At 30.6% G+C, this 16,111-nt stretch overlaps 1 protein-coding gene across 1 annotated transcript in view; it reads right to left on the reverse strand.

Annotated features, from left to right (window-relative positions):
- Positions 1-16,111, reverse strand: part of LOC118184610 (RNA-binding protein NOB1) — a 58,521-nt gene that overhangs the window by 14,796 nt on the left and 27,614 nt on the right. Inside the window, exon 4 of the mRNA XM_035354316.2 lies at positions 10,383-10,439. Within this exon, the coding sequence (XP_035210207.1) occupies positions 10,383-10,439 (57 nt within the window). The remainder of the gene's footprint in view (positions 1-10,382; positions 10,440-16,111) is intronic.

Consider the following 16,111-nt stretch of genomic DNA (forward strand, 5'->3'; position numbering starts at 1 on the left):
TATTTTATATAATAGTGCTCAAATTAGCTCAAGCGGCATTTCAGTTTAATTTCCTTATACAATATCTATGCTTAAATTGCACAAAAGAAATTGATATACATTAGCTATGTACAAAAAATATAGCCAATAACTTTTATAGTGTTTGAATAATTTTTTATGGACATATAAATTTTCATACAAAAAAAAAAAAAAAAAAAAAAAAAAAAAAATTCCTAACAATTTAAGATGTGCTGTAAATTAAATCCTAATGGAAGACATACAAAATTTGATTCTGGTAAACGATGTGCTAAATTCTTGTTTCTGTCTTAAAAATTCTAATACAGATGCTATTTAATTATGATTTTCATATATAAAATCTTTTTACATTTAAAAATTCAAAAGGTTTAAAAGATACAGAAACAAGGCAAAAATCACTAATTCTATATGAGAAAAAAAGTACAAAATGTTCAATCTTGAAAAGCATTGAACAAAAATGTACATGCAAAGAACAATAAAATAATGATATCCATCATACAATATCAATTTATTGCAATAAAAAACAATAACCAAAACACAAAAAATCAAATTACAACAAACGTGACTAATGCAGTTCTATGGAAAGTTTTATATATATACAGGATGTTTTATATTGAATGGGACAAAAAGAATAGCACAGTACAAATTCTATAATTGATTTATTTAGCTGAAACAAATTAATTCTGAAACTAAAATTATATAAGTTTTACCTGGCAACAGTGAAAAATCTTCCAGTTACGAAATCACTGCCAGAGGCATTATTAATCAAAATGGCACCATCCATGCAGGTGAAAACATACTGTGTTTTGGAATATGCCAAAATATCATCACTTATTGTTGTTCCAAGATACTTTTGCACGAAATTTAGTAAAGAACCACAACACCAAATGGTGGAAAAACCAATTTCAGGACAAGGTTCCCAACAGTTATGTTTTTTGGTCCGTTTTTTTTCATGGAAAAATTTATTAGCATGTGCATTTACTAACCAACTGCTATTAAATTGGTTGTTTCCTCAGATGGAATAAGCAATTCCTGGCTTCATTCTGCAGCAAGACAGTGCTCCACCACATTGGCTTAAAACATATACCAGCCACCTGAATGATAGTCTACCCATTGCTAGATTGGCTAAGCTGGATCAAACGCTAAACCATTGCTTTGTTGGTCACTGAGATCCCCAGATCTAACCCCTTGTGATTTTGTTTCTAATGGGGTTTTGTTAAAGACAAAGTGTTTGTGCCTCCATTTCCCCAGGACTTATAGCAACTGTAGCAGCAGATAACTGAAGTGCTCGAATAATTAATAAAGCATATTCTATGTGTGTGGAAGGAACAGGAATACCACATAGATATTTGCCATGTCACTGAAAGGCCACACATAGACATCTATAGAAGCTTAGATAACTATAGTTTCACTTTAAATTTGATTTATCAAAATAAATAATTACAGTGTTCACAGGCATGCTTTCTTTTTGTCCCATTCAATATGAAACATCCTATACTAATTAAAACAAATGCAACATAACACATAGCTGCCAACCTTGAAATCTTTAAAATCAGGAGGTTCATACTGCATCATGATGACATTTCAAAGGAGCTCCAAACTAACTTTAATTCACTTAACAATACATGGTTCAAGTTATTGAATTGTATATAATTTAATTCAGATGTGAAATATATTAGCATTTAATTGGATGTTCTAAATTTTACATTCTTTAGTTAATTTCACTTAGCAATTTTTTTACACTTTTATATCAAGAAAATCCTGAATCCTTTAAATATGATGAAAATTAAATTAATAATTAATGCATATAGCGTTTGTGTGGATAAACTTAATAATGCACTGTCAAATAAAATTTAAAAATACAAAAATCAATAAAATGTAATAAGAAAAAATACAGGTCACATAAAATATGGTTTAACATGAAAGATTACTCTGAAAATCAATAGAGGTGAAGAAACAGAATTTGCCTAATTTAAGTCCTTAATTCAATAAATTTCATTTATTGCTGGAAAACATTTTTCTCAGTACAGGCTAAAAATTAAAAATCAGGAGATTCGATGATTTAAAGGGAGACCAGGAGATGTGATGAAAAACTGCAAGAGCTGACAGCTATGATAGGCACATCTGAGAACAGGCAAAGTGAATGTACGAGCTGAAGATGCAGTCAGCTGAATAATGTTCATGTTTACATAGTGCCAAACTTTTTTTCATATTTGCTACAAATTGATGAAAGTAGACACAAATGACACAAAAATACTAATTTAGTATCTGAAAACTCTACAAAATATCAAAATGTTTAATGTCATTAGTCTGTGTTGAAGCTGCAATCAGGAATAATTTGTAAAGCAATTTAAAGTGGAACCCTAAGTTTCAAAACTTTTATTTTGAAAAAGAGGTAAAATGTTACTTTTGAATAATACAATCTATAGGATCTATTATAGGCCAATTGCTTCGATGTTGCTCTTCTGCTTCTCCCTTCCCTCCTCCTTTTTTTGTTGCTGTTGTTGCCGTTTTTTACCACTAAAAAATTGTGACCCGGACAACAGCTGAGGTTACAAAAAATATTACAAACATAAAAAAGATCATGTTTAAAAATCTGCATATGTAGTTAAGGAAATGAAAATAAATTGACATTTTGATTTTAAACTACTAAGATGCACTCAGCTGATCAATGTTTATGTTTACAAATGCTTTCAAAAATAGCAATAATGGAAAAACAAATCTGAGAGAGATGGTTGAGCAATCAGAACATTTGATAACATCAGCACCGAGTAGTCAAAAAATTTCAATTCTTTGGGTTCACTCCAAGAGAGTTAGTATCAATAATGGCACATCATTCAGGACTGAAAACAAGGTTTGAACATTGTACAGAACACTACATTGATTGGCATTTTAATTTAAAGCATCAGAAATTTTCTTTTCTTCTCACGCCACTCTTTTTTAATGGGGGGCACAGAATTTTTCCTGTACAGTTTAAATTTCTAAATTAATCATTTCAGAAGCATATTGTTGCTTTATAAAAATATTAGTATATGTAACTAATATAGCAAAGTTTCAACACATCCTCAGAAATGAAATGTTCTGCTGAATTAGATCGAAGGTTTATTTAGCCATAATTATTAAAAAAATTAACAACATATATGTATAACCCACATTAAATGGTCATCTGCTAGATACTTCAGTGCTATCAACCTCTCTAGTATTATACAGTCAAAAATCATTAATCCGGACTCGTCGGGACTTCGGCGATTCCGGATTATCGATTTTTCCGGATTATAGATCATCAGTGTAAAATATGGTAAGATGGCATGCAATTAAAAATATGAAACCGTAATTTATGAAATAAAGAACAATTATGATCTAAAGGGTATCAAAATTTTGAAAAAAAAAAAAAAAAAAACTTAATATTTATTTGTTTACTTTATTAAACATTTCTTTCAATGTAAGTTGTTCAAGTTGCTTTGTTTTTTATGTGATAATACACAAGTCCTATAATTGCTGTGTCGAGAATACCTACTAATTTGTCAATCGAAATTTTTTCGTTTTCAATAACCTCTGTCACTTTCTTCGCTATCGGAAGCGAATTATAATGACGAGGAATTTGATTTAAATCATATCAAAGAGAGTACATTGAGATGAAATACTACATTTAGTAAGGAATTATAAGCCAAATAAAATAAAAACATCTGCCCTGAAGATAAGTATAGTGCTGACAGATCAACTTCCAATTCATAGCGTGCGCCGCGGGCATCCCCCACCCTACCCCCCGCCGCAGAGCAGCGTGAAATTGATAAACAGATTTCGGAATGGTTAGAGAAACAAAGGATATGCCTTTATCCATTTTTTGCAGCAAATTCACTTTTTCTTTGATGGACATCGAAACATACTTTTGCTTGGTAGATGCTTTAGGAGCTCCAGGATCGGAAATTCTATTTGACATAATCGAAAGTTCAAGCTTACTTTTATAAAATTGCTCTAACAATCTGCAAAAAATAATAAGCCGGATCCAATTCGAAGATTAAGGAACAACGCAATCTGCAACATTAACTGAAATAGATAATTAGATAATTTTAGCTTATACCGTCCGTTATACATTAAATGTGCATGCACACACGCATATTCGCAGCCGTAAAGGTCTTACGCGCATGTGTGAACGCGACGCATGCACAGAAAGTTTGTAGCTTTGAGGTCCGGATTATAGATCATTCCGGATTATGGGTGTCCAAATTAACGACTTTTGACTGTATCATAACATGATGATCACAAGCTATTTGGTTAAATATACAACCAATCACATGCCATGGTTTACTCCAAAGGTATTAAGGAATCCTAGGTAGTAAGAAAAATTACTTAACCTACTCTAAAATGATCAGCCAGAGATGGTTGGCTGAATTCAGAGCACTAAAATTCAGTATTAGTGTTTATTTATATTCTCAGGTCATTTTCAGAGGGTCTTATTTGGAAAGGTGGTTGTCATGACATGATTTATTGTATTTTGAATGTGAATATAAGTGCAATAATACATATGATGCTCTAATATATTTATGAAAACTAGATGAAGAAGGAAAATCACAGTAGTCATGCCATAATAAATAAATAACTTTTTAATCTGACATATGTCATAAAATTTTAAATAATTAATTAAAATCACTTTTATTTCAAAAGGAACATAGGGCCTGCAAAACAGATTAATTTTTAGTTTGCAAAGCAATAATTTTTAAATTGTATACTATGCAACTTGAATGCCCAACTTTTTTGTACCTTACATCCACAACTTTTTTGTACCTTACAGTACATTCTAGAAAGCAGATATGGTAGTGAGCACATTGATTTTTCCAGTGTTAGTCTACAGGTTGGCACGTTAAAAACAATATTTTTAAAAAATTCAAATAAATAAATAAATAAATAAATTTAAGATATAAAAATTATTGATTGTATTCTTGTGTAAAATAATACAGAAAAATGTTCAAAAAATCTTTACAATACATTGATATAAAAATTTTTTCTAAAAAATGTAAATCTTAAAGTCAGTGTGATATTTGGCATTACATTTCACTGGCCATTGTTTTCTTATTAATACAGCAAGATATTCCTGCTCTTAAGCAATCAAGATGTTCATATGTAAGTCAAGATCTGTATTTCGATTTTGTATGATGCTCTTTTAGTTCTCATCTGATACAATGGACAGTGTCATTTTGAAGATTCAAAATTTCCAGTTCTAGTTCTTCCATCCTTGTCTGAATAAACTCTACAAATATGCAAGTATTTTGGTTACATTTACTTGGCAAGTAAAAAACTGATATAAAAGGTGACCTTCCAGCTCTAGTTCTTCCATCCTTGTCTGAATAAACTCTACAAATATGCAAGTATTTTGGTTACATTTACTTGGCAAGCAAAAAACTGATATAAAAGGTGACCATTGACTTGATAATATTAAAATGTTGAAATTGTTTTTCAGACTGGTCTTGAAGCAATTGAAGGCTGATAACAAATGAGGACAAGTCAGTTTCTGCTTCACCTTTTTTTTTTTTTTTTTTCTTTTTTCCTCCTTTCATATTTGAGAAATGCACAAGTTACTTCATTTTCAGATGTGTTATTCACAAAAACAATTTAGCTAAATACAAGTATTGGACCCTATCAAAGCTACATGTTTGTCCTTTTCCTGAAGTTCTAAGTATAAATAATTCAGCTTCTCAATTACATCTGTGAGAAAACCTTAATCCGCCAACCAGTGAAAGTCCATTAGTTCAGGAAAGTTTTTATTTTTGTTATTAGAAAATTTATTATTTTCTCCCATTAATTTATGAATTTTGCAAGAAATCTGTCTTTATCTAGTCATTTTGCTTTAGTTTGCAGAATAAGATCATGACTGTTAGGATTTTCTAGTAAGGCCTTAAAAATCAGTATTGCAAAGGGGCTGCTCAAATAAATTAACTATTCTTGTAACTATTTTTATGATGAGTCTGAAAGGCAATATTCTACCACACAAATCTTCATATGATTTATGTTTCTTAAAGAGAGTAATTGAGTCCACTAATAATACCAACCACTGGTCGTGTCCCACTAGTGGTTATCGGCAACAGCTTATGCAGAGGCATGTCTATTGACTTTGCATATGTTGTAAATATCATCATTTCTTGTCTGTCCTTTCATCGTTAATATTTTCAACAAGTCTTCTTTTTCAGGAAAACAACTTAATATTCTCACCATAACTGCTAACAGTGCATTGTCTGACATATTACCTGTGGTAGTGAGAACCTGTTATGTATTTCCAAGTCACGCTTTAGCTGAGTTATCATGATTTCGAAAATGTCATGTATTCTTTTTTTGATCGTGTTACATAACTGCAAATCTTGTATTGCTGACAAAAGATGGTGTTGGTGTGTTGAGTTATGGCAAAGCACACGAGGGCTATCTGACTAAGGAGGCGGAATGCCTTCGTGGAGGACTTTCTAAGGGAAACTGGCTCGTATACATGTTACACATGGGGAAAACCACGAAAACGCCCATGCAGCCAGCCAGTTTGCGGGATTCGAACCTCGGAACGAACTACCACTGTTCAGGGACTTTACCACTCAGCCGCTGGTAGGCGCTGACAAAAGATGATATTTCATGTTGATTAGAAAAACCTCTTTTAACAATTCACCATCCTGGAAAGATTTTTCTTCTTTGTGAGCATGTGAGAAATTTTGAAAGAAACAATAGTGACATATTCTTATATTTTACCACAGGCTTAGTGAAAACTTATTGTTGAGCAGGGAGGTTTGATTTTAGCCAATTCTTTCTCTCTTCAGATTTATTTAATATGGTTAAATTAAAAGCGGCATCAATTGTCAGAAAATGATGTTCAACATTATGTTTTTTGGCACTCCAATGCTGCTGCACAACAAACAAATGCAGTGATTTTTATAATACGATTCTTTCCAGTCAGCATTAAAATCATAGGTTTCACGTCTTTTACTCGAATCACTTATTTTGGTATTAAAATAATAAAACACATAAAAACAATGAAATAGAAAACACTAACAATAACGTTGGAACATGTACATTAAACATATGTGCATATAACTAACAAAAAAATGAAGATTCCCCTTTAGCACCCCAATGCAAAACAAATAATTACGCTCTGTGTATGGAACCATGTACAAACAGTGGCATACAGTACACTAGTAGAGGGAGGCATTAAAAAATATTTTTAATGTTTGTAAGTTTTTAAATTTTAACAAATAACTGAAGCAAAATTACTAACTGGCCAAAGCACCAATACCATACCTTCAAACTGGGATAATACTAGTCAAACCAGTACATAATGGAAAGTACATTTAAAATGATAAATATATACTAATTATAAACATATATGTTTCTATATCTTTAATTAATCACTAACTATACAAAAATATATAATACGTTATTGAAAACTTAAATAGTTTTCATTGAAGTGTCACAGCAGCAGGCACATGTAAAACCATCAGCAGGCATAATGGCACCAATGGTCACAGAGTAGGAGACCCTGGTAATAATGTTTCTTATTTGTACAAGTAAGAATATATAGAATACATCCCCCTTTTGTAATTATTTCTTATTGCTTTTAAAATATATTATCATTATAAAAAATATAGTAGACAAGCTATTGAGACCATAGGTTGACAGTTACAAATAAGGAGCAAGCACATTGTCAGAAAAGTACATCAATGACTGCTTATGCACACTCCATAATAATCAATCGTATGAGGACTAGCATTTCATACCACTTCCCTCTCCACAGTTTAAACCCAAAATTACTGCATGAATATTTTTTACTTTGAACTCTATGTATTCCCAAAACACTTTCATGAACTAGTATACAGCCCTAAGTTAAAATTAATTTACTTTAAGAGTCATAAGTAATAAAAAATATTTTACAACCTTCTGCCAATAGTTAACAACATGTCTAAGGCAGCTGTGGGAACAGGTGAAATGCCTCCTTGCTTAAAGATAAAACAGTTCGAGCTCCTCCCATTTGAATGAAAACCTAACTACACTTAAATAGCATGTGGTTTCAAAAGAGGTAAAACTATGTTAATTTTAATACTTTTATATGTTAAGAAAAAATACACTTAAAAGTGTTAATACTAAAATTTTAGGGGATTAGCCTAATCTTTATATCCACAGATAGCATGCCACTGCATACAAGGTATTATTAGTGATATACAACATTACTTACTAGTAGTCAAACATGCCCATGTTCTATATCACACTATTCCAACAATAATGACTGTGCATTCCTGGCAGGTGGTAAGACATGCATACCACCTGCCAAGAATATACCTTTATCATACATACCATGACCTTGTAAATCAGATACAAATTGTATACAGCTCTGTGGCTGTGTCAGCCACATTCCGTGCATTGTTTTGGAGACTTTGGGCTATTATAAAATGTCACACTTTTTGTTGTTTTATTAACATTCATGATCACCCCCTGAAAGTTTCATGGTAGTTTTTGGGAAGTTTGACAACTTTGCATATTAGCAGACAAAACAATTACCCCTCCTGAAATTTCATACAATACAGTATAATTCCTTAACAAGCCAGAACATTTGTACCAGCTTTAACTGTTACATATCTTACACATAGCTTGCATATTGTAGCTGTCTTGCATGGTGTACAGAGATGTAAATAACATCAATTTTCATTCTCCCTTCCAACAGCAGATCTTTTATTTCAGGTAAACTAGTTACATGGTTCTGCTGGCATTTTATTATTTTTCTGGATAATACCACAGGTTTTCATCAGATACTAAGTTTAGAGATTCTAAGGGCTATATGCAAATCTATAATATATTTAAGAATGTTCATCCTGCCAATAAAACACAATTCAGCCTGGAAAATGAGCAACAGTCATCCTCTGTGGTTAGAGTAGATTGAAGGGTGCCCCTTGTATTATTGCGAAGTTGTTGTTTCATTTATCGCCAAGTTGTTATTTCATTCATGGTAACCTGAGTAGTTGAATGTTATGGAGACCCTATTATAACATAATTGGTTACGCGATTGCCGTAAATTTTGAATGACGGGAAAAAGATTTGTAAGGACTTGTGGTGTGTGTTGGTTAGGAAATACATTGTTTTGTGGTTTAGATGATAAAATGGCTGAATGTGGTAAGATTAATTTCAAGTTTCTGTAAGATTTGAAGTGAAAGGGGGTTATTAACCATTATAGTGTCCTGTTTGTAGGAAGGAAAAGCGTATGGTTGAACGTCGGAGGATGCCGGCACTACAGAGGGTATTTTTTACTCTTATTTTTGTGAATTTATATGGTGCCGCCGTTATACGGATTCTAGTTCAGATAATTTTTAGGAAGTTTTTGGATGCTGTTAAGGAGTTTTGTGTGTCACACACTGAAGGACTCAGAAATTTTTAAATAAGTTAAGTGGATATTTGCTTTGTGTAGTGCTTAGATGCATAAGATGAATTTTCTTTTTTATGTTATTTTGTTTGATTTAAAATGTAGTTTACTGAGATTATAAAATTTTTGTTTGGCTCTACTGTAGAATTGGGTGCTCCTTTGACTTCTTAAGTGAAAATTTTTGAATGTGTCCATGGACAACGTCTAGGGAGTGCAGTAGAACAGACAATGAAAACTGCAAACTGTCTGAATATAACTGTGGATAAGTTGCACTCTTACATGATGTCTGTCTTTCCAACTGGAAATGGAATCTTCCAGCAGGATAACACACCATGTCACAAGGTTCAAACTGTGTTGGAATGGTTCAAGGAGCAAAAGGATGAATTCCAAATAATGTCCCCAATACAGCATATTTGGGATGTCATGGTGTAGCAGCTCAGAGCTCAAACACCACCATGTCAGAATATCTCAACTTTGCATGACTGCTGCTTAGACATTTGGTACAACCTGTCTCCAGTCACCTACCAAGAACTTGTGGCATCCATGCCAAGGCAAGTTGCAGCTGTTTGACAAGCCAAAGGTCATGCACTGCATTATTGAGTAGGTGGTCATAATGTTTTGGCTCTTCGGTGTATAATATAAGCTCAGAAGAAAGAATTGAAATAAATGTTGCTTCAAAAACAAATGTTACAATAGTTAAGTCTTTCTGTCCATTAAACTAGACAGACTTGCAGTTAAGACCATGGCAGACTATGACAACAGTTGAAGTAGAAAAATGTTTACAACAAAGAAATCAAACAATGGATAAAAAATATAAGCTTGGGTATAGTTAGTTAAATGCTATTTCAACTTATTTTTCATATTTAACTTGCATGTCAAACAGAATAAAACAAAAATCACTATCATTTTTAAAATTCTGATGCTCGACCTATCTTATGTTGTTCTATCAGTGTTAATTTAGACAGAAAACCTTTAAAATGCTTACCCGAGGATAATAAAATCCACTTAACTGGTTATTACCAAAAGGTGATTTCCCTGTAACCTATGGCATAATAAAAATAATTATCAGCAAATTATAGTTCAATAAAAATTCAATACATAAAACAAATAAGAAACTACTGTCATTACTACAAATATGAAAATGTAACTCCTATGAAATTTGGAAATAAATCTACTTAAATTACACAACATTGTGTGTACAACAACATACTTTTTAACAATAGTACATTATTGAGGATTATAAATTTCATGTCTAAAATAATTTTTGAAGTTCAGAAGTTTCACTGTCTTATTAATATCAAACTTTTGATATCAGAAAGATGTTGCAGATTTTGGTTGGTTTTACTACTGAACCAAAATATCTTGTACAAAAGAATGGGGGGAAAAAAAAAATGTGGAAGAAATCAAATATCTGGTATAGAGTACTGAGAGCACTGCAACACAAGTCAAAGGTGATTTTATTTTTTTAATTAATTAAATATTCATTAAAGAGTATTTGAAGAAAAGACTAACTATAGTAAAAACTGAATTAATAAAAAACAAGCAACTCATTTTTTATCAATTTTAATCATCATGCGAGAAAACATTTCATCATTTCTTGACAGCAATCAAATACTTTACACATCAGAAATTTCAAGTCCACAATCCACAGGGGTGTTCATTTGCATTTTCTGATATGTAAAGTAACAATATACAAACGTGTAAATGACATGTTTGCAAACAATACACCTCACATTTCCAATATTCCTGAAAATATTTATATCTAAATATATGTAATAATTATCCTATGGCTGTGGTTTTGAGCCGTTGGTACGCATGAGAAAAATAGGTGGTACGTAAAGAAAGAAAGTACTTTTAACTACTAAATTAAAAAATTAAATACTCCAACAAGCAAAACAATCCGTTTTTATTTTCACGAATATTCTTTTAGCCATAGACATAACCAAATTTGTCATAAATAATGTTTTAAAAAGGAGTTATAGAATTGGATGTTGTATTTAATAGGAAATAAAAAGTTTCTATAAAAAGATAACAATATCTCATTAGAGTTGATTTATTAGCCTGTCTATACTTTGTCGCCATCATTTCCAGGCTCAAATTGCTCTATTTAAAATTAGAATAATTTTTTTACATCGATCTGTTGTCTCTAACATTAGGTATTTATTTTCTTGTTGCTTTGTATTTCTTACTTTTCTACGCGAATTGAGAATAATAGTTGTTTGTTTTTGAAGAACTCGTAATATATTGTATATTTAAATATTTGTGAAAAAATAATAAAACAAACCTAGATTTTTAAAATGGAAAAATGGCTAGGCTTGACTAAGCGAAAAAATGATTACTCACGGGTGATGGATCCAGGACATTCTACTAGCACTTAGAATATTGAAAATAAAATTAAAATTGTTTATAGAAAAAATAATGAAAGTTATTTATCATTTGGGTTTACTTGAAATGGACCCTCAACCTCAACATGCTGTTAGAGATGAACTATTATCCAATCAAAGTATGAAACCATCATTTGTCAAAGGACATCTTGAATCTATGTATGCCTATTTAAAGGATATCATAAAGAATATTTTAAAAGGAAATCATCGGAGCTCAAAATTAGTAAACAAGTGATGAAGGGTTTTGTTGATTCAAGTAAAAAAGCTTTGGAAACTAGTTATCTAGTAAGATTAAGAATTGTGAAGACTGGACAGGCTCACACTATTGGAGAAAATCTCATATTACCAGCTGATAAAGATATCCTTTTAACATCATTTAACAAGAAAGGCAGCCAATGAACTTAATAATATACTGTTATCAAATGATACAGTTAGTCGGCGAATTCATTAAATGACAAATTCCATAAAAAAGACACTTATTTAAAAAATAAAACAAAATGAGTATTTCGCATCACAACTGGATGAAAGTACTCATATAACGAACTTTGTTCAATTATTAGTTTACATACGTTTTGAAGAAGATGAATGAACTGCCAAAGAGTATTTATTTTTTTAATCTCCTCACGATAGAGCAACTGCAAATGAAATTTTCAATATTTTAATAATAAAAATTACAAGTAATTTACAATTTCATGTCTGAGAATGAGTGACAGAGCTCGGCCCTAAACAGGAAAACATTCCGGTGTTATTTCTCAAATAATGAAAGTCACACCTGAAGCTAAATTTACTCACTGCTCCCATTCATTGTGAAGCTTTAGTAGCCATAACAATCCCCAAAAATCTGAAAATGGTTTTGAATCAAGCTGTGAAAATTGTTAATTTTATTAAAAGCCGAGCTTTAAATTCAAGAATATTTATAATTGTATGCCAAGAGATGGGCAGTGAACATGAAATGCTTTTATTACATTCTGAAGTGAGGTGGTTATTTAGAGGCAAAGTTTTAAATCGTGTTTTCAAACTTAGAAGATTAGAAATTCAAAATTTCCTTCGGGAGTCAAAATTTCAATTGCAAAATTGTTTATTTAGTGAATTATGGTTGACATGTTTAGCATATTTAGCTGATATTTTTTGAATGTTAATTGAATTTAGGATTACAAGGACAAAATGTTAATTTGTGTACCATTAGAGGTAAAATAAAAGTAATGATAAAGAAAAATCAAAGAATTGGATAATAATATTTTAAGCTCTTTACCACTTTTAGAAAGTTTTCTAACTGAACATAATTTCAAAATACATTTTGCCGAGGATTATGAAAAAGAAAATTGGATTAGATGTCCATTTTGTTCAAATGTATCTGAAATTTTATCTCGTGAAGAAAAAGAACAACTGATAAACCTTTTCGGTGATCAAACTCTAACTGAAGATTTCAAAAATAACACATTTGTTAACAGTTGGCGATGGGGAGGGAGAGATTTTAAAGGCATTTATTTCAAATAAAGCTATTAAAATTGTTATTGCCTTTTTGCACAACTTATTTGTATGAACAAGGATTTTCTTCCATGTTATATTTGAAAAATAAATACAGAACAAAATTAAAATAACAGATCCTAATTTACAGTTAAAGCTAAGTGAAATAAGGCCAGACATACAGAAATTCATCTCTCTTAAACAGCCCCAAATTATAAATGCAAATATTCAGTAGGTTGTTAAAATGACGAAATACGTATATATATTTTTTTAATATTTCTATTCAGAAATTGAAAAAGAATGATTGTAAAATTTAGTTGTGGTACTAAAGTTTTTTCAATTTTTGTTTAGATGGTACAAGTTAATCAAAGAGTTGAGAACTGCTGTCCTATGGGCTAAATCAGTCAATATCTTGATGTTATACCCAATCCAAAACTTGCCTGGAAACCTAGATAAAAAAAATTATTTCTAAACTGAAAAAAGCACATAAAACTACACTTATTTCATGCCCCTTAATTGCTCAAAATTTTATTTTCTCTCTCGACTCACAATACGTCTTCTTAATACATTTGAATCTCTAATTTAAAAAAGTCAAATATCACAGACATGAAGTAAAGTCTGTACTACAAGAGAAAAAACAAAATATGATCGAAAGCAAAAAATTGAAAAAATTTTATTGGAATGGTGACAAAGAGAAAAAAAAAAAAAAAAAAAAAAAAAAAAAAAAAAAAAAAAAAAAAGCTCAATCCCGAAACACCAAAGTGGAAACTTTCGAAAAACAAGGCACTGATTTCTTTAATAGTGCTTCAAAATATGTTGAGAAATGGCCACAATCATTTCACAAAAACAATTTCGACTGGATGACTCTCAACCAAGTTCCTAAATGGAAAGAAACAAAATATACTACTGCATATTTACATGCAAGAAACATCGATATTAGAACACTAAAATTATATTCAATTAATTTGTATGTCTAGAAGATTACTTAAAAAAAAAATAAACCAACCAAAACTGCAAAGCAACTATGAAACTGATCATGGGAGAAATGGCTCAAGATTTTAGCAGATACAAAATATGGTGAACAGAAGTCATGTCTAATAATGCTATGCAAATGCATATTTGCCATTCTTGTGTGCAAATGTTGAGAGAATGTTTTCCTTAATGTGAACTCAGTGGTTGGATGAAAGAAATAAGCTGTCAAAAAAGATAACTGAAGCAATTTTGATTTGTCTTTATATTTTTAAAAGGACTTGCTCCCAATTTCTTAACCACATGAAAGAAAATGATATAATTAAGAAAATAAAATCAACTTTAAAATATGATTGGAGAAAAAAGGATTACCTTTGTGTCTTTCTTATTATTCTAGGTTTTCTTTTTATTAGACTGGTTCACTGATTTTTTTTTTTTTTTTTTTTTTTTTTTTTAATCAGAGTAAAACAAACCATTACCTACTTGCTTTTGACATGTTTTATTTATTTAGCACTTTAACGTCTCGTATCAATGGTCGGAAATTATGGCAACTCTCTGACAGCTTTACTACTTCGCATCACCTAATTCCTTGCACAATGATTCAAACCTTATTTTTAAATAAGTTTTTCTTACTTTACTAAATTTTCATTTTATTTAATCTTAAATATTTTCTCATTTTTTTACTATTCCTTTTCAAATTTTTTATAGTTCTGAAATTCCTTTTTAGTCCCTCCTTTTATATACATGTTCCAATTACATTTTGCGCTTGCAAGTATGTTCTGTACTATATAGCTTATCATGGCAACACCATGTGTCTTTATCTACAAAAATAGTTAAATCTTCATTTCATTTATTGCTATGCTATTCATGTTTAACTGTTAACTTATTCAACATAGTTTCTTCCCTCTCCTCTTCCTACTTTTTTTTATATGCACTTTTCTCATAAATCCAAATTTTGTTGCTAAAGAATTGCTGTGATCTTAACTACAAAATACTGGGATGAGAAACATTATTCAGGCATCTAACTGTGATAATATTATCCCCTCGGCTTCCATCTCTTGGGTAAACTCTTGGGAATTTATGAAAATTCTTATATGCCTAAAAAGAAAACATCAGTAATTTCTTCAACTGTACTTTACAAGATCAGATTAAGAAGCAGATGACCGAAAATCCTAGATAGTTATGTATACTGAGGGCAGATTAGACATGACTAATAAACACATGCTTTTGCTGTTTTTATGCACGCAAATTCTTTTTCATAAAAGCAAAATTTTTTTAAGTGATGTCTTTTTTTAAAAGAATTTGTAAAACAAATCATGAAATTTAGTAGAAGTATGCAAGCAATAAAGAATACAGAAACAATTGTAAAAAATGAAATACAAATCATGAAAAGAGAAACTTGTAATTTGAAAAAAGGTTTCTTGCAGTACATTATGAATATCTTAATATATGCAGTAAAAACCTACCTGAAATAAGTAAAATGCATTTAATTGTAATGTAATTACAAACCTTTCAATACAATATTCTTTGACTTTCTTATTCTATCTTTTAAATTTATAAAAATTAAGTCTCAGATCAATAAATGGAGCAACAGCAGATGCAATCAGAAAAGCAGAGTAAAAAAAAAAAAAAAAGGGTTATAGAATATATAATGTGCATTATTTACATTTAGCTAAAGACAAAGAGCTTAGAGCTTTTGGATATTTTAAATGCAAAGTCAAAAAAAAAAAAAAAAAAAGTCAAATTGATTCATTCAGATAAACTGTCATTTTATTTTCATGTGGCAGGAAAGTTAATATTATTTATTTGGTTGATGTTACACAATAACAAATCAAATAAGTCATTTTTTTTACATAGAAGATAAAAAGCACCATGTAAGTAGAAAATCTAAAAT

Source organism: Stegodyphus dumicola, chromosome 1, assembly GCF_044657685.1.
Source record: "Stegodyphus dumicola isolate Sdum_Otavi_A_Nest chromosome 1, ASM4465768v1".
NCBI classification, from domain to species: domain Eukaryota; kingdom Metazoa; phylum Arthropoda; class Arachnida; order Araneae; family Eresidae; genus Stegodyphus; species Stegodyphus dumicola.